We start from the raw sequence: 26,502 nt of genomic DNA, 5'->3' as shown, positions 1-26,502 counted from the left end.
ACATCTGGCTGTCTCCAAAACCTATCTTCTTTCCACGAGCCCACACTGCTTGTGTTTGAAGGACATTACAGAGCAAAGCCTCAGTCCACACGTGCCCTCTCCCAAAATCCCCAGCCCCAGAGGCTGAGATGTTCACTCTTCACTCCCTGACTTTCATAGCCCACTTGCATGTATTAACAAAGTGGGCTTATTTCTTAAAATGTGTTCTGTAACTTGATTGTTTCCTGTTTAATGAGTTTCAACATTCTTCATTTTACCAGCTAAAATCTTTCCTTTGCTGGCTTATCCTACCCTGCACTAAAAGCCCTTAAGTCTTAGTAGGCCCCCTCCCAGAGGAAACTGTGGGGAAGGGTTAGAATATGAGTTGCATTTTCTGGTTGCCTCTTTTAGTGGTGCCACTCCCCGACTGTTTCCCAAAGATCCTGTATCTTTTGGAAACCAATTCTCCACTCCCTAAGAGATTATTACCTCTTGAAGAACTGAGTTGGGAAATCAAACACCAAGTAAAAGCCGCCCCCTTCTGTTCGTAATGCAAACTTTCAGCCACACCTCTGAATGGAATGAATGGGATGTGGAAGGGTGGAAAGAGATGATAAAATATCACCTGGCCACATGGAGCAGGGGAAATGGATTTCTTAGTGGGGGTATACAACCACTGAGTCACTGAGTTGAGTCCAAGATGAGAATTGTCGGGAGGGAAAAAATTCCTAGGAGAAAATTTATCTTCAAGCTACGTTGCTTGGGGCCAAGATATTTCTGCCTAAGGTTCATACCTAGGTGTTGGCATATTATATCTATAGTCCCATTTATTCCATAAATTCTGTGGTTTTTATTGCCAATTTATCCTCCCATGCTGATTTTTAGAAACGAATATGTCTTTTTATCGCAGAACTGACTAAACTCAGCAGCATATTCTCCTTAATATGCACTAAAACTATGGGGAGCTTAGAGAAATGTGGAAAAGAAAGGAGACTAACTGCTATTAACATAAGGACATTATTAATTTCACCTTGTTCTTTTACCAAATAAATCTACCAAATAAAGGCAATGATTTGGCTTGGATGCTATGGAATTTCTAGATCTTGGCTTGAGAGAAATAAAAGTCATTTTTATAGTAGCAAGAGTCAGGAAGGAAAAGTGAGTCAATAAATTAACGCTCAGGCAATTTTATAAATCTTGAGGTTAGATTCATGTCTCTCACTATGGACAGTTTATTTCAATTTTATGAGAGGAGTATAATTTCCAGTTGACTGGAAAATTTTCATCACTTGAATAATTACTATTTGGTTTGAAACTAATCCTGGTCTTGCTTCTAAACTACCAATACTAAAGGTTATGGAAGCAGCCCGGCAAAGAGGTACATACCTGTTTGTTTGTGTGTTTTGTGAAAAGGGGTAAATGGCTTTTTGTGACTTCTGGTTTGATCAAATTGCTCTACCCACACCCACACAGCCATCTTCAGCCCTACTGACTGGCTTGCTATTTAAAGCTAAACTGGCAATAGAAATTTCACTAAGCATCTCTGAAAGACAGCAGTGTTGTTTGCCGAGTAGTTCCAGGTTCTGACCTTGGAACTACATGGTAAGCTTGCATTCCTGGGCCTCCTGTGGCTCTGGTCAATGAGTTGAGATAGATTGACAACAGGGTTAACACCCTAGAAGGTTGTGGTATCAATGGGCACCCCAATCTTGAGTGAACCCACAGATGAGCAAGTCATGAAAGGTAAATATTTTCATTTTTATTTCTAAAATAACAACCAGAATCTTTTCTATATATAGTGGTTTACACACACACACACACACACACACACACACACACACACACACACTAATATCTACAAGAATATTTTTCCTGTTTCACAAATGAGGAAACTAATGTCCTAGGAGCTAAATTAATTTTACTCAAGATCTAAATATAATAAACTAAAATAATAAGCACATTTAAAAAGTCCTTGTATTTTTCTTCTGTTCCCTATCTTTAGGAAACCTACCGTGACTTAACTGTCTCCAAAGTAGATTCAGAGTTTCAGGCGCCACCTTACCTCCCACCCCCACTTCCAACCCCAACCCTGAAATTGGATCTAACCCTGTCCATCAAAATGCCCAGGATCCATGCAGAGTGATGGATGCCTGAACCCGTGGAGACACAGAGCAGGCCTCAGGAGTAACAGCAGACCAAGTCCAGCAGGGCCTCAACAGCCCCAGGCTTGCCAAGAGGTCATAAAATGGCTTGCAGGTTGAGTCTTAATCTTGCCAGAGGTTGACCAAGAAGCTGGTTCTTGCAGGTCAAGGGTAGGTCAAAGGGTCAGTAGATCCACTTCCTTAAAGCTTAGTCACCAAATGTTATCCTCCACTTTTCCTCAGCCAACATTTCCACACTGAGAGCTTAGGTATTACTCCTGGTAGGAAGGGAAAGTCTCCCAAAGAAGCATAACTGTCCCTTCTCATTCCAGCCTGCTTTCCCGCCTCCTTCGCCTGGGGCTCAACTCTCAGTCCAGGACATAGAACATCCATGAGCAATGGGGAAGCCTAGGCAAAATGGTTCAAGCACGGGTTAACAGAAAACAATGGTTGGCATTTATTGATAACATAATTGGAACCAGGCACTATTCTAAGAGTATCAACCCATTGAAACCTGAAACCATCCTGGGAGGTACATGTATGTATTATTATTAGCCCCATTTTACAGATAAGGGAATGGAGGCACAGAGGCAGGAAGCAATTTCCTCAAGGTCACACAGTAAGAAGGCTATGCTCCCAGCTTTACTGGTCTGTGCCCTGTGTCTTTTCCATGCTGTGCCCTCAACCTAAACGCAGTGGTCTGTGCCTGCTTTCCCTCCTCCACAATCTAGGCTTGGTCTCTGGAATGATTCTACAGCTCTGAATTTACACAGAAAACACTGTTGCTTCTCTTGAGGTATTTATTCAATCTGCCTCGTTTTTCACGGTGGAACGAAGAATTCTGTATCCTTTTAGGTGTATTTCAGGCATAAACAATTACATGGAAGAGATTTTTAGAGGTACAGAACAGGTGACCCTGAAATCACACTGGGTGCAACAGCTCTGTTTGGGTCATATTAGAGGCCCAAATACAAACAACAGAGGGCGCTGTGCATCTGTGTCCTCATAAGAATGCCGTCCCCCTCCCTCCTCAGCATCCCTGGATGGGGTCCCTCCATTAAAATCTATGCCTGAAGCGAACTGCCCATTTTTCACACCTCTGCAGTCTTTTCTTGACCCCAGGACCTCCTGACAAGTCTATCCCGACTTTATTTCTCAGATCAGTCTGGCCTGAGGTCACGGGGATCGCAGGAGCTTCCTACCACCCTCAGGGATGTCAGTTCTTTGGAAATCCAGTTCTGAGACCTCTCTCCCCTTTTCTCAGCCCTGGAGTTCTGCCTACCTCCTGAGACTCCATCAGTCTTCGAGTTTGTATTCTGATGTAAGGTCTGAAGTACTGCCTCCTCCCTGTGGCTTAGCCCTACCTGGGCTGAGACCTTGCCTTGCTCTTACCATATACCCCACGTCGCTGAGCTGTAACTGTGCCCTAAACCTCACGGATGAGCCCCGATCTCAGTTGATAGACCTCCCTCATGCTTCCAGCTCTCCATTCTGAACTTGGGAGGGTCACTTAGGTGAATTTCCTGTCCCTGTCCTTCAGTGCTTGTTGGGCCCCCAACATGGTCTGTCACAGTGCCAGCTGTTGTTCCTGAGCCCTTCTGATACCACATGCATCCAGAGGTGGAAAGCACAGCCCCAATTACTGAAAAAATTCAATAGGTCCAGGATGACTGGAGAAGGCTGTGCTAAAAGAATGCAATCCTCAGTTCATCTCCCACCTCATAGGTTCAAAAAGAGAAGCTGGAAATTGAAGAATTATGTGGGTTTCTTTGGGGAAAGTTGTTAGTGCATTCTCACTTCCTTCTTACATTTCCTCCTAATATGGGTCTAAGCCTTGTGACCTCCCCGGTTCTAGTAAGTAGTGTAGAGCCTGATCTTGGCTTCTACTGGTTTTCTCCAGCTTTTACTACAACCAACCAGGTATGCCCACTGACTGGTTATAAGACCTCAACTCTGCTTCTCTTCTCTAGAATGGCTGGATATACGATCTGCGGAAGGAAGGGCCTTCTCCAGCTGAGACAGTCTAATAAACTTCCTCACAGCTCAAATTGGGACCTTAATGGAAAGCTTAATTTTAACAGATCATCTAAACTACCTCTTAATTAGAAACTAATCAAGAAATATTATAATGATATTCCACCATAGAGGAACCCTAAGGGCTAGGAAATGGGCAGAGGTCGGGAGGAGTCACCTTTGTAAAGGTCGACTATATTCCATCTCCCCCTTTTTAAAGTTCTAATATAAAAATATAAACATGAGGATGATTAAGGATAATATGGCGGTGTCGCCTCTGGTTTCCCAGCCCCCGACATGTGCCGGTCAATGTATATGACAGAACCCTCCTACTCTCTCTCCCTCTCTCTGGGATCATGTGCAATGGCCCACGCCAGCACAGCATCAGGTTTGTAGGATCTGGACCACAGGAGATCCTTTTAGGGTCCTTCCAACTCACAGTGTCTTTGGTTCCATGAGATGGTTTCAACCTTTCTCTTTGTCCCTTCGTTCAATATATGGGCCTTGACTCAGAAAGAAAGGAATGTAAAAGAGAATGTACCTGCTCCCAGATGGTGTTTAAAAAACCTGAGACTCACCAATATCCATGCAGAGAGGCCATGAAACCTCTGCAAGACTTTTCCTACCAAGATTGATCATCCCAGCCAACATTCTCTTATTACCTCTTAGATTTCTTGCTGCCATTTTGCGACTTGTTCTCCCCTTCAATGGCTGCCTAATATTTGTTTTCCTCTGATTTCACTTGTGTAGAAATGTCTCAGAGGTTGCCAGTGAGTAGACAACTAATTTGCCACAACTCCACCCACAGCCTCTTAGGAATGATTCTGTGCCCCAACTTCATTAGGGAGACACAGGCTTTTGCTTTGTGGTTTCAATTAATTAAGTCTTCCTTCTCAAGAATCAGGCTACTATAAGCATCACCACTCACAGACAAGATGGAGTTAAGTATGAGTGAGGGTATATCCTGTATCAGTGCAGGTATGATGCCAGCATCCTCTCACTGAGAGAACAGGAAAAAAAAAAAGTGTGCTTAAGATTTGGTCATGTAACCTGAAATGACATAGGTTTTAAAGAAGATGTGCATATTTTCATTTATGTGTTGGGCTAAAAGATGTTCCCATTCTCTGAAAGACGTGTCTACCTGTTCCCTTCCCACCTTACTCCATCAGCACAGAGTAGGTAATACCATGTTCACAAGGGACATGAGTAGTTTGTCACAACTTGCGGTAGAAAGTTCTACTTGAGTTTTTAATACTCACGTCTTCTCATCCTCAACGATTCATTAATTTAGATCCATTGGTTGGGCTAAATGATGCATTCTAAATGCAAAAGAAAAATAACAGTGATGTCAATGAGTAGTGGCTTTGACAAATATGCACATATACTTATATTTATATATATGCCTTGCTAGAGATAAACATGTAAAAATGAAGATATGAAGAGAAGTACCTAAACTGACAAAGCTACACAGAATTAAATTCTCATTTGTCACTGAATCTACCATTGTAAGCTACATCATTACTTTTATATTCCACTAAGAAGAAGAAAAAAATTGCTAATTAAACCACGACGTGCAATTGATTGTAAAATACATTCCAATTTCAGAAATGTTAAAAGGTGAATAAAATGCCTATTGTAGAATTGGTGAACTATGTTAAAGGTCACACTCAATACTAGCTAACATTAATGCTAACTCCTGATGTGTCCAGAAATTTTTTTGTTTGCGAGGAAATAGTTCTTATTGAAAAACTGTTGGTTGAGTAAATGATTTTCTTTCTAATTAATATAGCAATGATAGCAATTTGAGTTGGTATCTTAAAAGACAGACAGCTCAGACAAAAGTTGTCTTAGAGATCTATAAGTACACAGATACTTCATTCCAAAGGAGTGTGGTTTACTGAAAGAGTCCTGAACAAGGAGAATGCATGATTGGCTGGGTGGCTTTGGGCAGATTTCAAGTACTCTGGGCCTTGGTTTCCTTACTTGTGAAATGTATAGGGTAGACTAGAACCTCATTTCTAACTCATCTCTTATTTCTGTGCACTAACATTTTATGAATTTATGAACATGGGTCTGTGTTGTCGCATCTCAATGGTCCAAATGTCAAGTTAAAATATGTCCAATGTAGACAATCCTTTTGAGGGGTATATTACGCTCACCTTAAGCTTTAGCAGGCTACTCTAAGGTTTGTTGAATGAGAAAGGCATGAATGAAGATAAGCCCTAATGATTCTCTTTGCTAACAAATCCTGAATACTAAGCTATAATATTTATCTCTGAATGATTCTGCTGAGGACACTGACCCTTCAGTATTGAGACAGAAAGGGAGAGGCTTACCTCTGCTACCCTTGATGGCCCCTTCGGTGAACACAGCTTCATCCTTAAAGCATCTCTTATCTAAAGAGGCAATGACGGTGAAGAAATGACAACATTCCCAATGCCCAGACCCATGTCCTGAAACTTTGTCCTGGCAGAAGCAGCCTCAGATGGCTTAGCACAGTGTGTGTGGCGAATAATAAGACTTAGATAAAAGTTGAAGTGTAGTTAGAAACGAGATTTATGGTTAAGATTAAAATTGTGATTATGGTTTCAGTTCTTTTCACCACCTACATTCACATTCAGCCTCCTGTTGACTTAATGAAGTACAGGAAATGAGAGAGTATAGTTCTTTCCTTTCCCCCTGAGAGCTGATGCCCTGTACCACCCCCACAAACCCAACTCCCCTGAACTATGCTTTCAGCCACATGGAAATCATCTAAAATGAGTGAAACAAATTCAAATTACCTTGTGATCCATAATGGTTCCAAATAGCAAGATGAAGAACCCCTGTGGCAAAATTCAACAGAAGCATGAGGACAATTTTGCAGACAATACCCAGCTATTATATTAATACCACTCTTCTATATACTTTCTAGGACTATTATCAAACATTAGAAATGTCAGTTTCTACTGATTCAGATAAAAACACATTAAATACTTTTTTTGAGTATATCTCAAAGAAAGAGGATCACCATGTCTGTTCATGACAGTTATTGATATTTATTGAATGGCTACAGATGTAGGACAGAGTTTTCAACCTTATTAAATCCATTTATTTTTTCCCAAGTATGAAGGTAGTTGTTCTTCCTTATGATGACAGTAATACATGACACGGAATCTTGTAACTCAAAGTCACAATCATGGAAGATACCTCAGAAAAATGAAAGGTATTCTAGTCTACTTTAAGTTGGAGTTAAAAGTTAAGAAATAGGCAGCCAGATTCTCTGAGCTGGTAGAAGAAGGTTCTGCATAAAAAAGAGTGAAATCTACAGAGACCTGTAGTCTGTTCACATTTAAATTATTTGGCCACCTATAAAGTCACAATAATTGGAAGTCAATCTTTTTAAGTGGTGGGAGTTGAGGTGTAAGAAAAATCTAGATCCTGCCATGAGAGTGGAAGGAAGCCTGGGTTTCTACAGACAGTTTCATAGTGAAGAAACAGTGAGAAGAAGACTGAAATTTTTAAATGTGAGCCACAAATGTTGTAGTATTTTTATTTCTATCAAGAAAAAAATAAGAAATGATCTGGAAAAAAAATAGAAGAAAACTTTCTGAGGTTGAATAAGTTGCAAAGTAAAAGTAGGATGAGGTCGTTAGTCACCAGAGTAACTGATGGAAATCTCCTCAGTAATTGGGCAGATTTATGAGTACAGGAGCTTTTCATTTTAGAAAGAAAGAAAGGAAGGGAGAAAGGGAGGGAAAGAGGAAGGAAGGAAGGGAGGTGGTGAAGGAGGGAGGGAGGGAGGGAGGGAGGAAGAAGGAAAAAAGAAACTTAAGTCAAAGATTTCTCTTTAAAGCAATGAAAGAGAGTGAAATAAATGTTCTCCATAGTTATTAAAGAATTATCAGTAGGATATATAGTTGATCTGAGTTGATATTTCTTTAAAGTCTGCTTTATATTTTGTATCAAATTTTTAAATAGAGTAGTAGTGACTCTAAAGGAATAGAAAAATAGTGACTAAAAGAAGTAGTGACTCTATTTAAAACTCTATGTTAATAAGAATACTTTGCTGCTATATTATGCAGTTATATTTATTTCATTTCAATACTAGTTTAATTATTTTTTTTTTCTGCAAAGAAGCAGATTATATATATTTCACTCTTTGCAGGCTACACAGTCTCTATTACAACCAACTCAGCTTTCCCGTTGTAGCTCAAAACCAGCAATAGGCAAAATGTAAAAGAACGGGTATGGCTGTATTCCAATAAAACTGTTTATAAAAACAGGCAGCAGGCCATAGTTTGCCAACTGCTGATTAAAACCATAATTAAGAATTTAAACTTGCCAAATTTTCTATTACACATAGGTATGCAAAGCAGTCTGGCTAATGACAGTTTCCCAAATGTGCAAGATGGAACAAAGCAGCTCTTAGAGAGATAATCATGCAAACCAATATGTTGAGGAAGAAAAGAAAATAGATATCATTTCAGATCCATCTCTTTATCTCACAGATAAGACGGTTGAGGACCAGAGAAAAGTGACTTTCCCAGGACCAGGTAACATGTGGCAAGATCTATTTCTATGAATAATGACCTACAGTTATATCACAAAAAATAGCAGGGAAGAGACATGACAGGTTAACACCCAAAGAGAATGGCAAGGGCATCTCTTCACACGATGGAAAATGACTCATTTCACTGAGTTCTCAAACTACATAAAAAAGAATAAAAATTGTGCTTATTTTGAGGCATGACACATGAGGGTAGCCTCACAGCTCCCTGACCAAAGAACAGTCCTCTATAAGTGAAGGTCAACTTCTTCTGACATTGAAACTTTAGGAGGGATACAGGTGGATCAGTGAGGAGGAAAGACAGGAAATTCCTACCCAACTAAATACAACTTGATAACCACCTAAATACAACTTGATAATCAATAGGGTGAGAGACACCACCTCTCAATGCCTCTAAGATACGCAGGGAAATGGAAGGAACATTTTATGCTCTAGATTTTAAAATCATAGCCATCTTTGATTGTAGAACCAGAATCATAAATTATAAAATAATAATATTGTATAAATAAGTATTAACAATATTAATTAATTAAATAAGTCTCCCTCTTGGAACTTACCTGGAAAGCATTGAGCAGGGCAAAGATTATGTGGAATATCAGGGAATTACCATCGATGAGGATGGCTATTCCAAAACCCCAGGTGAGTCCCAGCAGTGGGGTAAGGATGGCAACATTTTTGCTGATCCTCATAATTATGGCCACATCTTGAGACTTGGAACTGCCAATAGAGGGCCTCTGAGTGTTGACAGCAACAACCAAAACCACAAGGAGGTTCACAGCCACAATGATCAAGGCCGGGATGGCAAATGCTAAAAGGGCTTTGGTGTTGTCCCAGTTAAGCCAACAGGCATCGCGTCTCATGTAGCCTTTCTCTGGCACTGTGACAGCAACTGTGGTGACAGCTATGATCAGCGGGCACCCATAGCCAATGACAAAGCCAATGGCCATCATGCGGGACTTCAGCATCCTACGAAAAACGACCAGTATCCCATAAATGATGAGCAGTGCTTTGAAGAGCATCCAGAAAAACAGAGAGAGGTAGAAAAAGTGGCTAAAAAATGTCATGGCAACACACCAGTTGTGGTCCAGGACCTTTTTGTTAAAGTTAGAGGCTACAATGAACCACACATTAGCGGCCAGAAGGGACACGGCTATGTTCACGATGCACACGTGACGCACGTATGATATCTCAGTCACCACGATCTGGGACCACACCGTGGCTTCAATGAGCAGGCAAAGAATCAAGCTGAGGATGGAGACGCTGAGCCCAATGCAGGTGATATAACCCAGGATTTTATCATCTATAGATTTGGGGGACATTAGAATGGAAAAAGACATCACCGCATTGGTGTGGTTGCACCGGCATTTCACTTTGTTCGCAGTATCCAATGTTGTTTTACACGCATTCTCATCCCACCTCCTTTTCCGGGAGTGCCAGCCAACACACTGGGCCTGGGCATTCCGGGATTTATTGATCTTCTCAAACGTGAGTAGGATTTGCTGTAATCTTTCTGGTAAAATCACCGAAAGGACCAGACCATTTACCGGCTTGAGAAGACTCTCATTTTGCAAGTGGGCTTCTTTCAGAACAGCCCCCAAGGTGGGAAAAGCTATGCTGATGGCTTGAGATGTATTTGGTGGCAGCTTCCACAGCTCATGCCGGGGAATTTCTATCATTCCTATGATATCCTCCGTTGTATTGTGCATGTTCCTGAAGAATCTGAAATTTTTCTCTGAGGTATTGTGGTTAATGGGAAACGCTTTTGTCTGAATAAACAGTTCATCCACAATGTTCTCAGATTCATTGCCAACGTTGAGTTGCCTAGCAAACAAATTCACTGACTGCAGCAAATCCGAGCTGGCATTCATGTCAGGAATGAAAGCCCAATTGGAAATGGTTGCTGTGTCCAGGATGTGGTTGGCCATTTGGCTATAGCTCTACAATGGAGAAAAGTGGATGTTATACGGAGGAGCTACACAGTATTGCACAAAGTCGATTTCTACAGTCTGAAATTTCTGAATCCAATGGTCTGATCTTATTTGACATATTTCCCCTTATATGTACTGTTTCTTGGAATCTCATACTAGGAAGCCTGAAGCACAGGAAGAAAAGCAAAAGAATGTTAAAGATAAAATAAATTGAAAATAAAATGAATCACAAATAAAGTTTATCTGCTTTCTTATGTGTCCTGCATTTCCAAACTGCGGTCTGTATAACCCAAGTTTCCATGAGATATAAATCATTGTATAATATAGGGCATTGGGGGCAGATTCTACGGTAATCTAAGTTTGAGAAATACTGCCTACCATCTCCCTATATCCCCCACACTTGTAAAGAATGCCAAAATTCAGTAACACATTAAAAGCTCTAGAAAGTGCTGCCATAAGGAAAGCTGCTTAATGTTAACTCAGAGTCCCTACATCAGCTGTGCTACGATCTCCCGATTAAAAATGGAAGCTCTATTAACATTTCTCAGAACAATTATGTTCCACAGAATGAAATTTTGGAAACACTAGAGTACACATAGTCTTGCTCACCGCCATCACTCTGTGATATGTTCTTGAATATACCCGGAGTGCCAAAAAAATGTATACAAGGGGATACTTTGGTCGACGTTGCTCAAGCAGTAGTTCATCATAATCAGAAGTGTCTGGACGCTGATAGTAACCACTTTGAGTACCTCTTGTAATTTGCGGAAGTCAAAGGTGACTTGTATTCATCTTCTGTTATTGGTATATATTAAGAATTACGATTTTAATACAGTTTTCCTTTCTTAAAATGTGTATACATTTTTTTGGCGCCTTCGGTATTAAGTCTGTACAAAAATATGTATAAAAACATTCTAAGTTCTTGACAACTTCCATAAACTAGAATGAATCAATATGCAAAATTGAAATGAAATGCCTATTATTTTGCTATGATCACTGTGGTGGTTGCAATTCTTTCAAAGTACATTTGAAACTGTTGAAGTGTAAGATTTGGAAAAAAAATTGTCAGCTTTTTAATGGCACTAACAAAGAATACCTACCTTCATTTTCTCTCGGGTAACATTATCAGACAAGTCTTTCGAAATGTTTTTTAATAACTCCACTACAAATGCAATATTTCCAGATGTGGCTTCTGAGGATTTCACAGCATCAACGATGCAAGCATAGTCCTGTGGACAGTTCATGCGGATTCCTTGTGCTACACTCTGGACAGGCTCTGGAGCTCGAAAGTCAAGAATATGCAGAGGTATAGATGGTGCTGCGATGGAAAGGCGTGGTACACTACTTAAATCCTGTTTTTTAAAAAAAAAAATGTTGTTTTATTCAAAAGTGATTAAGCATCTAACGTGTCAGACTGAAGGAGATAAAGGCACAAATAATCCACATGGGGAAAACAGACAGAGAAGTAAATGGTCTTAAAAAGTAGTTTAGATGCTGAGAAGTACTGAGAGGGTAAGGCAATAGGCAGGAGATTCTATCAAAATTCAAGAGGCTATGACTTTTCCTATTGGAATTGGCTTTCAGGACCGTGATTTTTAACTCAAGGATTATAACAAGACAGTTTTCTCCAGAGATGTGGAGAATTTCTAGAAACAAAATTTATTTAATTATTTTAAGGCTTTGGTTTTTTTTTTTTTAAGAGGAGCCACATGGAATCTCAGTGGGAGGACGAGGACTGGCGGCTGGCAGGTCAAACACGGAACACACAAAGGAACTGCAATGGCAAAACGTTAAGATTTCACTAATTACAAGAAATGATGTGCTCATTTCTTCACACTTTTACCTAGAGTCGCCCAGAATGTGACTTTGGATAAGTCAAAGCAATAATTTACTTCATTTATTTCACTTTTGAATACCTCTAGTGTGCAAGGACCTCTACCTATACGAAGTGACAAAGACTCCATGGCAATACCTTTAAAAACACACTGTTAAAATGTGAGGAAATGCAGAAATCCATATGCTACAAGTTTGGAGAGAAGATAGATGGAAATGGTGGTTCAGTGAAAGGACATAATGTAGGATATTTTACTTTTAACTGAGATTTGTTGTAGTCAGTGAATTTCCATTCTCTCTGGGTCATACATTTTTCCTCACTTCTGGTCAAATGACTGAAAGTATTAGAAAAAGATATCCAAATGAATTTGGTTCTAGACACATTTAGTTGATTAACTGATTAGCACAAGAGGTACTCAAATCCATCTTTAGAGACAAAATTTTAACCTCCAAGCATTTACTATTGTGTAAATGAGTTTCAGATCTTTTTTTGAGAAAAGATTCTGAGAGGGACAAATAGAGAGAGGCAGAGTGGGGAGAGAGGAGAGTACTTTAGAGTTTAGGTAAGGAAGGAAGGAGAAGAGACAAATTGAACCTACTCTGTAGATTTTCCTAAGTCCAGATCTGAGACTTATTGTCATGCTGCACAGGACACATCAAAAATGTCTGCATCACTTCCTGGGGGATTGTCTCATTTAGCCAATAACATGCAAGTTAATCACCTTAAAGAGTATTCCCACAGAAAGACTAGTACATGTTTCGGTTGATTTTTGCCACTTGTTTTCATGACATGTAAATCCTATTTCTCCACGAAAGTGCTGAGCACAGGGCTGGCTGCAGTTGGAAGGAGCGATGCAGGGTCCATGGCATTTCTCTGAAAGGGAAAAGAGAGAGAAAAAGAAAGAAAGACAGAAAGAAGCCAAGTTAGCAGTTCCACACTCTGGGTGGGGCATCAAATTCATTCTGGAGATTTGGGGTTGCTTCCAGAGGAGGTGACATCGCCCTCAGCAACAAGTAAAACTGGCCAGGCAGACTGTAAAGCTGATATCTAGGCAGAATGACCAGCATGTGGAAAGGAGGGATCACACGTCATTCAAAAAAGGCTAGTTCAGAGCATCTGAGGGGAGAGCGGCAAGAGATGAGGAGGAGGAAAGCAGCGGTTAGGTCATGCGTGCTAACATGGGGGTTACCAGAAAACATGATTGCATTTGTTTTTGAAAAATAATTAATAGCATAGAGCAGGAATCTGTAAACTTTTCTGTACAGGCCCCGCTGGATATCAAATAAAATACAGGAAGTTCATTAAATGTTCATTTTATTTTCTGATACAGTCGCTTCTCATTATTTGCAGTAGTTATTTTCTATGAAGTCGCCACCACAAACACTGAATGAGCAAATACTGAGCCATCATTCCTAAGGGAAATACAAGGTTAGGTTCCCGGAAGCTTGCGCTCACAGCGTTTTCATTAACAGGTCAACATCGATATACATATTTGTTTTACGTGTGCTTCTACTCAAAGACACCTTATACGATATATATTGTTGATTTATTAACATTGAACTCACAGACAATGGTGCTTTAACTCATGATAGCCTATAAAGAAAGCTTATCTAACACATGTATTGTTCTCCATAAGGTACATCATAGCTTTGTTAGGAACACGAGACAGCACTTCAGCACTAGAGGTTGGGGGCCATGTTAAACAGCACAATCACCAACAAAAAGCACACAGAAACCAAAACACGTGGCACTGCAGAAAGAATGCTTGTGAATAGTAGGAGAGATGGAACAAGAAAGCAGAGCACCACCTACTTCAGCCTCAGTGGGAAACATACATGCGCCTTGACTGACTCCATTTTTTGCTATTCTGCGTATGTCTGTGAATGATTGAGAAAGCACTGTGAGTATTGATTTGGAGATTACAAATACATTTCAATGAGTAGGAGAATTTGCAAATACAGAGTCCACAAACAATGAGGATTTACTGAAGATGTGCAGATCAACAACAAATAATGTTTTAGGGCATGTATGGCCCATGCATTATTATTCATTGTTTTACTGAAATTTAAATTTAACCAGGTATCCTATATGTTTATTTGCTAAATATTGCAACAATACTCAAAGAGTAAATATTTTCAACATTGTGGGCCACACAGTCTCTGTCACAGCTACTCAACTCTGCCTTTGTAGCATGAAAACAATCAAAGAAAATATGTAAATCAATGGGTATGGCTGTATTCCAAAAAAACTTTATTTACAAGAACTGGTGGCAAGCCTGATTTGACCCATGGGTAGAGTGGATTAACTTGAGGCAGGGAACCCAGGAATGAAGCTGTTGAAGTATTCCTGAGAAGAATTGCCCTAGGATACTGGCAAAAACTGGAAAGAAGTAAATGGTGCTGAGAGCTATTAAGGGGTCAAAATCAACAAGATGTGGTGACCAATTGGTTGTGAGTCGAGGAATGCACCCATATTTATGACATGGACAGCTCAGTGGACGACTCCATTCACAGGGAAAGGAAACAAGTAGGTTTGCATCTTGCCATTTACCCAATGCATCAATTTAGCAAGTTGTTTAAGCGAGCGTGATTCTCAATTTCTTCATCCGTAAAATTTGTAGATGATGCCATTGTACAACATATGTACAAGATTTGTACAAAATTTGTGTTGATGCCATCATTTGTAGATGATGTTGTTACAAACATTGAATGAGACAGCATTTTATGCAGCACTGAGATCATAAATGCTCAATAAAAGTTAGCTCTCTTTCTCTCCACTTTCCTTTGTCAATTCCACATCTGGGTAGAGATTTATGTGTCACCAAAAAATATACTTGACTGTGCAGAGTCCAGTTATTCTTACTATTTGGGTGAGAACCACATGATTTCATTATCTTAATACTAATGATTACATCAGTACTTTTCTCTCACTTCTCAAAAGTGACCAGTCTGGCCAATACAAAACCTTTCTGGCATCAATTCAGTAGACTTCTCAGCACCAAAGAGTTACGTACATTTAAGCCACCCAAAATATGTTTGAATGAAGAAATGAATGAATCCTGTTCTCTTCCCCCTTCTGCCTCTTGTTTGCTTATTAATTTGAAATTTCCCTTTTGGGTTTTAAAATGAACACTAATCTACTATTCTAGAACACATGTGAATATTTTCCAACTTGCTTCTTGACTCTGCCATAGATAATGGTATAATTGTAAAAAAAAAAAAATCTATCAATACTGGTAAGCATTGAAAACTTATTAGAGGTCATTATTCTATTTGAAACCTTGTGGTCTGGGGACATGCTTGGCATATCAATGCCCTTCCTTTATTCTGCCCAGTCCTCAAATGGAAGAAGACTGTCCTATAACCACATACCTTGTATTCTTTCAGTCTTGGGTTTCCCTTCAGGTCGTTGAAGTTTAGCTCCATCCTGTAAAACATAAATTCCCAAAGGTCCTCTTTACTGTGGGACTCTCCTCTCTCATCTCAACTTAGAGGCTCCATGTAGGCATGAATAAAAAATGTGTTCAGGACTAGGAAGAAAATGCAGCATGTCCATGTGCTGACATTGCAGGAACTTGCTGAAGGAAACATGGATGGGGGCATGGATGGAGAGCACAGTGCCCTCCAATGAACCTTGACAGTGGTCACTAAGCTCTGAAGGTCAGCTTAGTGGATTGGGTACATCTTTGGGGAAGTTTAAGTATCCAGGGAGAACACAGAGATGACAATTCTAGAACTAAGCTGTTCTCTGCCTGTCTTAACTGTACCTGTGAAATGGAGTTAATATGGTCTGCCAGATACCATATAACCTCATAAAGAAAGGAATAAGCAGATACTAGGAATAAACATTAGGTTGCAATAATAGATTCACAAACTCCTTTATAACTATAAAGGACTGTAAAGATTACCTAAAAGAAAAAAAAAAACACTTCATCTTATAGATAAGGAAATTAAGACTCGGAGAAGTGAAGCAACTTGGGCAACTAATGAGAATCAAAGTTAAGGTCTGAACCTAAATTGCTCAACTGCCAAGCTTACAGTCACAGGCCACATAACAACATTTCAGTCAACAAGGACCACATACCAGGTGTGATCAAACAATACGGTGAATGTTTAAATTAAAAAAAAAAAAAATTACAGTAAAAGACACATTGCCATTTTATTCCCCCTTAAAATACACCCCCTCGCTTCAAACACACTTATCCCATCATTCTTGCCACTTTCTGAAGCAGTTCTGGAAGTCCTCTTTCATGAGTGTCTTAGTTGTGCTGTCATGGCTGCCTCGATGTCCTGAATTATTTTGACTTTGGGGAAAAGCCAGAAGTCTCATGGTGCCAGATCCAATGAATAAGGTGGATGAGGACACACCGTATTGTTTTTATTTTGACAGAAATTTGCTGTACCAGAAGCGATGTGTGACACGGAGCATTGTCATGATGGAGGATTAAAGCACACTTTAAAACACACCTTCTCTCAACTGTAGCTTACACCGGACTGACTGCATTGAACAAGCTGAAACTTGTCACACACTGTTACTAAGGTTCAAGGCACCGCTTTCCGTATTGAAGATCCCTGCCTTTCCGTTGGATGGCACCCCGTGCAGCATTCAGCGAATTTTGTGATCGCAACAAGCCTCCATGTCACACATCGCTTCTAGTACGGCAATTCTGTCCAATAAAAACATGCTGTGTCCTCATCTACTTTATCACCGAATCTGACACCATGACTTCTGGCTCTTCCCCAAAGTCTAAATGACCTTGAAAGAAAAACCTTTTGAGTCAATTCATGACATCAAGGCAGCCACGACAGTACAACTAAAGACACTCAGGAAAGAGGACTTCCAGAAATGCTTCAGAAAGTGGCCAGAATGTGGGATAAGTGTATTTGAAGTGAGGGGGGTATTTTGAGGGGGATTAATGGCAATGCGTCTTTTACTATAATAATTTTTTTTAATTTAAACATTCACTGTATTGTTTGATCACACCTCGTATACAATGGTGGCACACCATATAGTCTAGGTGTGTGGTAGACTACACCATGTAGGTTTGTGTAAATGCTCTCTGTGATGTTTGCACGATGACAAAATCACCTAACGATGCACGTCTCCAAACGTATCCCTGTCATTACGTGGCTCATGGCTCTACTTCCTCTTCTCAACAGCTGCCTGTCTACATTCTCTGTGGCTTACAAAGAGAGTTTTCTACCATGTTGTTATTGCACCATGTTACACCTTGCAACTATCCTGTTGCAAGTCTCAGCCACCTCTCAACTTTTCCTTGTTCCTGTCTTTTGAAAACCACTATCAACAAGAGTAAAATTGTAGTCATTTGAAAATTCCTTTAAAATGACATGTTATTTATCATAAATCTAGCCAGCTGGGAGAACTGCTGGCTTTCTCATAAGGTCACATAAGAATGGATCAAACTTACTTTTGTGTGGATCTTAGATCTATCGTGAGAACAGTCTGTGGCCAGAAATAACATTAACCAGCAAATCATGGTTGCCTGGGACTTCATTTTCGCACATTAGGACCTTCACCTGCAACAGAGAATGAAAATGGATCCAACTGAAGGTGATACCTTGTTTATGACCTTGTTTATGACCTTGTTTATGACCTTGACTATGAGCCAAGGTCACTCAGGTGAAAAACGGTGGAGCCAAGAGTTCAACCCACGTGGTCCAAATAGAGAGGAATCCTTAATCTCTGTAGCAGGGGCTCTCTTTGATGACACTATTAACATTTGGGGCTGGATTTGGGGGCTGAAATTAAGACCGAGTCTTACATTAATTTTTGCTCCAAAAGACACATTAGGGTGTATTTTCAGGGGATGTCTTATTTTTTCATGTACAACAATCTACATTTATTCAAATACAGTCATGTCATCTTCTTCTGGAACATCGTCATAACGTACTAAATGCATCCGTCTGACTGACAGTCTTCACTGAGGCTTATTTTCGGGACAGGTCTTACTTTTGGGGAAACACAGTAATAGCATAGAACTAACACAATACTTAACAGACTAACCAACCACTTAGAGACTCCACTGGGTACTGAGATATTCATACCAAATAACCTACCCCAGGAAAGGACACCAACATCTGTATTCAAGCCAGCTAAAACGTCAAAAAAGGAAAGACTATCTCTCAACTGTTGCCCCTTCTACAAACAGTAGACAAGAATGATGAAAGCACTGGGAAAGATGTATGTTCACCAAAGCATCATTTCTTATTTAATCCATTAGTTTTTTTTTTAATAATACGTAACATTTATCAAGTGCTTCTATTTGTTCTAAACCTTTTTTTTTTTTTTCTTTAAACTCAATTAATAATATGATACAAGATCCTATTTTATCAATGGAGAAACTGAGGTAACTATGAGCCAAGGTCAGTCAGGTGAAAACCGGTGGAGCCAAAGAGTTCAACCCACGTGATCCAAATAGAGAGGAATCCTTAATCTCTGTAGCAGGGGCTCTCTGTGATGACACTATTAACATTTGGGGCTGGATAATTCTTTGTTGTTGAGGGACGTGCTATGAATTGCACGTTATTTAGCAACATCCCTGGCCTCTAACCACTGGTTGCCAGGAGCAGCCCCCTCTCCAGTTGTGACAGTTAAAAACATCTCCAGATATTGGCAACTGCGCCCTAGGGGAGAAAATTGCCCCCGTTGAGCACCAGTCCTATAGTGGAGTCAAGTAACTTAAAATGAAATGAATATGCCTTATTGTCTGCTATTGGACAAGCACTAAGACTCCCTTTTATAGATGGATAAACCACTACTCCAAAAAAACGATAGGCACGGGAAGTATCTCTCTCTTTTTTTTTTTTTTTTTTTTGCCACATTTCTGTTTCTTGATGGTTTCGCCTTTCAAAGCTAAATATCAAAGAAAGTATCTTTACAACAGTTGAAATTCATCGACATCATCATCACACATTTCTTATAGGATAGTTGTAATTAAGACCCCTTACAGGAAAGAAAGTTCTTTAGAATGATTTTCCTGGTAGTACAGATGCAACAAAATGAAAATATCATGAATTTTAGAATCAACAAGACTGAAGAATCTTGTCTCTGTTGTTGGTGAACTATTTGACCCTTACTGAGCCTATTTTCTCAACAATTTCATAAAATGTAGGACGATCATTTATTTCCCCAACCAACATTTATCAAGTGCTTCCTGTTTGCCAGGAACTGTATCAGATGCTGGGGCTACAGAAGTAAAAGATGCTGTCCTTTCCATAAAGGGTGTCCACTGGGGAACACAGACAAGTCAAACCAATAGTGAGAAGAGAGATTATCCACATATTGTACCTACTGAATAAAGCCAGGCAGACACCTACACTTCAGCAAACATAAATTCCCTTATGATTGAATAGAGATGAACTAACTCTGATCTATCTCGGCTCAGAAGGCAATCTGTGGCCAGGGAGCAGACAAAACTCTTTAAACGGGGGTCAAACTTATTCTGGATCAAGTCAAGGCTAAGATGGACTTTTACGACTCCAGTGAGCCTTCAGCTGTGATGACCACTCACAAGCACTTCCAGGGAGGTTTCCAAATTTTCTTTGAGTTTAAAATTGTGTTTGAGTTTCCAACCACTGAACAGGGGGAAAGTATTTTGATTTATACCACCATCTTGTAGAGCAAGTCTGAGCAGGGGAAAGTGAACATGGAAGAATGACAGGCAAAGTGTAGTAATAGATTTGCATAAGTGTTGTTGAGATATGCATGCAGAATTCATTATCCTACAGTGTAGGTGGAAAGAAGTTCTCATGCATTCAGCAAGTTGGTAGATGGGTACACTAAGCAATTTGCAATGTTAATATTGTTTAGATAAATTTTTAACTGATGATTACAAAAGGAAATACCAGAAGAACCAGTATAGGTTGTCTTAAATGTATCCATGTGTTTCACTTATATACCAGTGGCTTTCAAACATTTTTGACCATGACACAATAAGAAACAGATCTTACATTGTGACTCAGTATGTATAGACAAATATATATATATATATATATATATATGTACATAGATGGGTATCCCTATATAAACTGAAAAAATAATGTAATTTATATATTTTAAAAACTTTTTGTAAAAAATACTTATCAAGACATTCAGATATGCCCATGATTTTTATCTTGTATTCCACTCTATTCTATCTGACAGTGTCTCAAAAATTGGTTGCCACCCACTAAACTGAATTCACAAAACTAAATTGAATTCACAACTGTCAAATGGATTGTAACCTGCAATTTGGAAAACAGAATTGTGGACTATAAGATTCATTATCAAGTTGAAAATTGTTCACTTTTCCCACTGAAGTGGTCATTTTGATCCTTTCTTTTCATTACTCTTCACAATTCTATTGAAATCTCTTTGCCCAGGTACCTGTATCAGGGAGAAAAGATACCTACATTCAGGACCAAATAATAGGACTGATGCTGAGGATAAATGTAATTCTCCTCGACCTGGAGAACATGGTTTGAAATGCACAGTTAAATGGATGAAGGTGAGCCAAAGGCAGGCATTTATAAATAATAATGCCTGCTGTCTAAGGCATCAGAGAAGGACCACTTTTACTCTCTCTGTTTTCAGTGTAGCCCCCTCCAAGTCCACAGATCCTGAAAGTGTTCAAGGAGTAAAGGGTCAATAACCATGGCATTTTCTGCAGATCACTGTGCTCTTTGTGGAACACTATAGAATAATGATATATTTCATGTGCTCATATAAACTTAAAAAAATTTTACTAGCAGAAATATATATGCAATATAAAACCATAAACATAACCATAAACATAACCATAAAAAACACAAACTTTGAACTGAGGACAGTTGGCTGTTTGGAAGGTTTCAGTTAATTTGCTACCTGATCATTCATGTTATTACAGACTGCTGTATATAACCCACAGACCATTTGGTATGATAATTACATGGTAAATTTCCTTCAGTTACTATAAATGTGTGGATGTGGAGGGGTGGGGGGTGGTGAACAATGTTACCCAAGAGGAGTTACATTTTTATTTGTGCCCAGTTTGATTGGCAGGCAGGGGTCAGATGGATAATGTTTTCAAATTAGCCCCAATTGGGTTATGTCTCTTCTTACAAGAGAGAGTTGAATGGAAGCCCTCCCACCGGAATCTGACGTTGGCTGAGGCCAAAAGCCAGAATGCTCTGCAGAGCAGACAAGGAGCAGAGCTTAAGGGCTGTGAGAATGGAAAATTTTAAGAAAACAACAAAAAGAAGCATTGCCAGCCTAATTCATAATCAGAGGTTGCTATTTTATAGAACAGAATGGAGGAAGCCCACTTTCTTAGAGTTACCATTGATAAAAGACTTATTAAAGTGAACTTTGAGTTTTGTATAATTCCAAACTGAAAAATGTCTCCAAGTACAATGAAAGTACCAACACCTAGCACATGTCTGCAAGTAGTAAGTTATCTCTTGAAAGAATGAGGAAAAGAAAAGAACAAGGGCACAAAATCCAAAAATATTAAGTTACATGTGACAAGAAGAGTGTGGATTGTCCAGAAGACTATCAGCAAAACATGGACAGAACCGTCAGAAGAAACTTTCCAGTGTGAACATAACCAAGGCCAACTCTTCTGGCTATTTCCTAGTGAACAGTGGCTGGAGTCAATACCAGATCCTTTCCTACATGGAGAATCCAGAGCTATTCTATTCTATGTACATTATGCTTAAGTTATCTTTATACCATTTATAGACTTCTGGTTCTACAGTATGTTCAATTTATCAAAAAATTGTGTCTTCGTGAAATCTCTAGTTCCATAAATCCCTTGGGTTTGGTGGCAGGAAAACACTGATGGGAAGAACTGTCACTGGCTATTTAAATCAAGATCCTAGGGTCTCACATTCTTATGGACCCCAAATGTACATCTATAAAGTAAATGTTGAACATTAAAAATCAATCAGTCAAGATCTTAGTACACAGTGGGGATGGGATCAAAACAGGAAGCCGTAATCCTGACAGAATAGTATTGTAACATGTAGAGTCATACCTGGGATTGACACATACAGAGGGGACCAAAAAAATGTATACACATTTTAAGAAAGGAAAACTGTATTAAAATTTAATACTCAATATATACCAAAAACAAAAGATGAATACAAGTCACGTTTGACTTCTGCAATTATAAGAGGTGCTCAAAGTGGTTACCATCAGCGTCCAGACACTTCTGGTTATGGTAAACCACTGCTTGAGCAACACTGACCAAAGTGTCCACTTATATACATTTTTGGCACCCCCAGTATTATCCACCACTTGTTTACCAACGGTTTGTAGCAGGCACCAAAGTTAAAGAAATAAAAGATGAAAGAAAACCTTAACACTGAGAACATTGGTACACACCAACTTAAATGTTCCATAAATTCAGAAAGTCTGCCTGCTCTACTCTAAGTAGGAAAACAATATAGAGTTTGGTGTCTATTGTACCTGGGCAAGGTATTGTGTCCTGAAGTGTGTGTCTGTGAAGCACTGATCTCACAAAAGACCAAGGGTTCCGTGGTCAGATCAGTTCGGGAAACAATGTGTACCAGCACCACCAGCACCACCGCCTCACACACACACACACACATACACACACACACACACATATGCAGAGCAAAGGTTCTGAGAATTCTCCCAATAAAAAGACAGTGTCACCCAGGTTTTACCAAATGTACTTAATCCTCAAGAGTGCTATGGGGTTTGTCTTTCTCCGTCTGACTTATTTCACTTAGCATAATGTCTAACTATGACGTTGTTTTGTACATCTGAAACTAATAAAAGAAAATTTAAATTTAACAAAACTAAAAAGAGTGCTATGGGGAAATTTAAGGCTGCTGTTCAAGGACAAGATGTCACCTTGGAGTGTAATATATGAACCCATCCAGACTCAGACACCGGGTACATTGACGGGGCACCTACCACATGCCAGTCCCTGTGCCAATCCCCTCATAGGAGCTCCTTTAAGTTACTCACACTGTGACCCAAAGTAGCCCATCAGAGAGGAATAGTCCTGGCTTTTGTGAATCCTGGAAAAAAGCAGCAAAGGACAGGTATTCTTTAATCTGCAATGAGTCAGAATTATTCTGCAACATAACGCTCAGGAACACGTGGGATGGAGATCAGAAGTTTGGGACGATCAGGAGGGAAGGAAAGACAGACTCACACATGGAGAATAAAAAAGAGGAAGAGAAAACATGATTCCAAAGAACTCCTGCCTGAGATTATCTGGGGTAATTTGGTAAACAAAGAGTTATCTGACATTTACAAAGAAACTCCCTCTGGTTTCTACATTAGTCGCTCAATAAAGGAAACTCCATATCTTCTTCCCAAAGTGTTTGAAAGATGACATTTCAGAGATAAAAAGAACAAGCAACCTGGAATCGCAGCTTCTCAGGACCTGTAGAAGTAGTGCCCCAAATTCCTCCTCCCTCCTTCCGTAACCTGCCCCTCTCTGTGCGTCATTATAAAAAAAAGTGTGATTACCCACTCCCATCCATTTGTTTTCCACTTGGTAGTAAACAGCATTCTCTCTGAGTGGAAGCCAGGCTCTCTGCTCTAACAGAGAGAAAATAACATTGGCTGGCCTCAGAGGCTTAAAGGAAAATGTAACTAGACCCGAAAGAAGTGTGTTTCAGGAGCTACATCTCAGAGAATTCTCAGCAGTGAGAGCCTCCCATACCACTGTTGTAACTCTAACGATGAGAAAGCACAAGACTTGGCACGTTAGCCCCAGAGCCTGAGAGAAATTAGGCTGCACCTAGAATAGGAAAAAAAAATCAGGTTACCATTGGTAAGGAAGTGAACAGTGAGGGAAGTTTTCCTGCCTCCAGCACCCAGTAGAGCGTAAGACGCCTAAGAGATACTTCATACACATTTGTGGATAAACGAATGAATGAGTGAATGGCCCCTGCAGAGAATAATGCCAACTTCTAAAGTTTTTGTTTTAAAAACCACAAGACCCCTTTTCTATCTCAGAGGGGCAGGTGAGGTTATTTGCCACTCTAGATAAGTTTGGAACATGGTAATTTAAGCAGCAATGCTCTCGGCCTCCTATGGTTCTTATTTTTATTGTACTACCTAAAGCCTTATGTGAAAAAGGATCGTAAGGTCACATCGAAGTTCAGCAAGAAGCAATGTTATGCCAGATTAGTGATGGATGCCACAGGCATGGCAGTGCCAGCATCTCTTATTTATCCCACCTTCCTTGTACTTAGAGCTGAGTTTCTGAATGAGTTGAAACTCAAAAGTACAATCAGTTGGTGTGGGTCCGGGAGCTTGTTTCTGATGGAGGTGTAGGAGTGACTCACACAGACTGAGGCACTCCCCACCTGTCTGAACATGCTGAGTGAGAGCTGGCATCAGGACTCGCAACGAAAATAAGAAAATGTACAGCCTGGGAACTGCAACTGCAGTCAGGGAGGAAGGAACATGTCGAAAGGTGTGATCTCTCAAAACCTTTCATGCAAAACACCCTAAGGTGACCTGGATGGGAATATCTGTACACTAAGTGGACACTTTCCCAAAGTGTTTCTCTCCATTGAACTTCACTCCAAGGTGAGAGGGAGAGGGTATCCTTACTTATTTGCTAACCTTCTAAGTCACAAATCGCCTCATACTCCTTGGCCAATCCCATTGATGGGAAGGACCAGTTCTGAAAGGTTAACGGGAGGGTGAGGAACTTAGAGTTAGGTGACCCACATTTTTGGGGGAGGTGTATGTGTTTTGCTCCCCCCAGCCTAATTTCATCACTGTAGGCTCCGTCTACTTCACTCATGTAATTAGAATCCTGATTATATAGTCAGACAGCTCAAGAAGTTGTTTGTGCATTTCTTGGCCTCAATAACAGAATATATGCAGTCACTCTTACCAGTTCTCCCTTGCCATGGACGAGCTGTTTCATTAAGAGCCTTGGGGGAAAGAAAGATATAAAAGATCTGTTAGAATCAGAAACATCTCATCCTCATCTATTTTACGTGGCTTCCCGCCAATCTCTTTGTAGCTCGTAACTTTAGAGAATTGCAGGCTGGATTCAAACTCTGATACGTTTGAAGAATCACATAATTTTAGACTTGGAAGGCATTCAAGATCTCACCAACTATTTTGATATATATATGATTTTAAAGAAATTGATATACCAGGCAATTGCTCAGCTCCATGAAGAAGCCTCACTGGAGTGCTGACGCTAAAAAAAAAAAAAAAAAAAAAAAAATCCCACCTCACGATGCAACATTTTTGCACTCCCACAGTTGTCCTCAGAGTATAAGAAATATAAACCATTAAGTGCTATAGTTTGGGCCATGCAAAACAAGGGGACAAGCCTTTGCAAAAAAGTTTTAGCAACTTCTAACTGGAGGAAATGTTTCCCTGTAAGTTGATATAAAGACAGCTTTGTCTGCCCTACTAAAAGAAGAAACTGCTAACAACTGCTTTATAAAACAAACAAACAAACAAACAAACAAACAAAAAAATCTAGCTTTACATCCAGCCTGAAGGAAGGGAATTGAATGCTAGTTTGCTCATTCAATTTATCAAGCAAGGGGACAATCAGAGAACGGAGAGTCTAATTGCCTGACAAGGTGTTTTGCATTTTCACTCCTAGGAGTGAGCAATTAGAGACTGACAAAGGACTTTTTAAAGAAAAACAAATGTAAAGCAGACAGGAAATACTCCAACCTTCAGCTAGCCAATTTCTAAGTAAAGTTAAGAAAGCTGCCTACGTAATCAAGCATTCCAGAAAATACCACCACCAATCACACTTTTTCTCCATTCTGGAGTACACGCAAAAACAATCCTGTCTCCAGCAGGAAAAAAAGGTGTTGGTGTGGCATGTGTACTCACAGCATCCAGGAGCTCTCCAGCCTGGCAGGAAGGTCGGCGCTGAGCTTCCCACTGCTGTACCCCACATCACGTGTGCTTGCCCTGGCACCTCCCACGGTCCCCCTTCAGAGGCTATGCTCCTTCTCCATTTTTTGAAAGGGATATCCAGGAGGCCCCCGGTGCAAACCAGCCCTCTGCTGTGAGAGGCCAACCTGAGAACTGGAAAACTGTCCGGCGTTT

General features: G+C 40.0%; 1 protein-coding gene across 7 annotated transcripts; it reads right to left on the bottom strand.

The window, feature by feature from the left end:
- Positions 1-2,096: 2,096 nt before the first annotated feature.
- On the bottom strand, positions 2,097-26,502 carry ADGRF4 (adhesion G protein-coupled receptor F4). Of its 7 annotated transcripts, none has more exons than XM_033102688.1 (12): positions 26,284-26,502; positions 25,313-25,352; positions 23,365-23,471; positions 17,873-17,981; positions 15,816-15,870; positions 13,166-13,317; positions 11,711-11,962; positions 9,240-10,619; positions 6,917-6,958; positions 6,470-6,529; positions 5,393-5,452; positions 2,097-2,528 (listed from the first exon to the last, which is right to left on the bottom strand). In XM_033102688.1, exons 4-11 carry the CDS (start codon positions 17,957-17,959, stop codon positions 5,405-5,407), a joined length of 2,076 nt encoding a protein of 691 aa, XP_032958579.1. In that variant the 5' UTR covers positions 17,960-17,981; positions 23,365-23,471; positions 25,313-25,352; positions 26,284-26,502; the 3' UTR covers positions 2,097-2,528; positions 5,393-5,404. The 7 variants fall into 7 exon arrangements, with proteins under 7 accessions (XP_032958579.1, XP_032958578.1, XP_032958577.1 ...); XM_033102687.1 differs by having other exon boundaries at positions 23,419-23,471; XM_033102686.1 differs by lacking the exon at positions 23,365-23,471.

This window comes from Rhinolophus ferrumequinum, chromosome 3 (genome assembly GCF_004115265.2).
Source record: "Rhinolophus ferrumequinum isolate MPI-CBG mRhiFer1 chromosome 3, mRhiFer1_v1.p, whole genome shotgun sequence".
Classification (NCBI taxonomy): domain Eukaryota; kingdom Metazoa; phylum Chordata; class Mammalia; order Chiroptera; family Rhinolophidae; genus Rhinolophus; species Rhinolophus ferrumequinum.
The sequence above is the reverse complement of the archived record's forward strand: the minus strand, read 5'-3'. Positions and strand labels throughout refer to the sequence as shown.

Bases quoted from the DNA above. Each gene is read 5' to 3' on its own strand.
- ADGRF4 (XM_033102688.1), bottom strand. From the start codon at position 17,959: ATGAAGTCCCAGGCAACCATGATTTGCTGGTTAATGTTATTTCTGGCC. The intron at 6,530-6,916 runs GTAATTTGAATT...TTGCCTCTTTAG, and splicing joins GAACCATTATGGATCACAAG to ATAAGAGATGCTTTAAGGAT. The intron at 5,453-6,469 runs GTAAGCCTCTCC...TTTTGCATTTAG, and splicing joins GGCCATCAAGGGTAGCAGAG to AATGCATCATTTAGCCCAAC.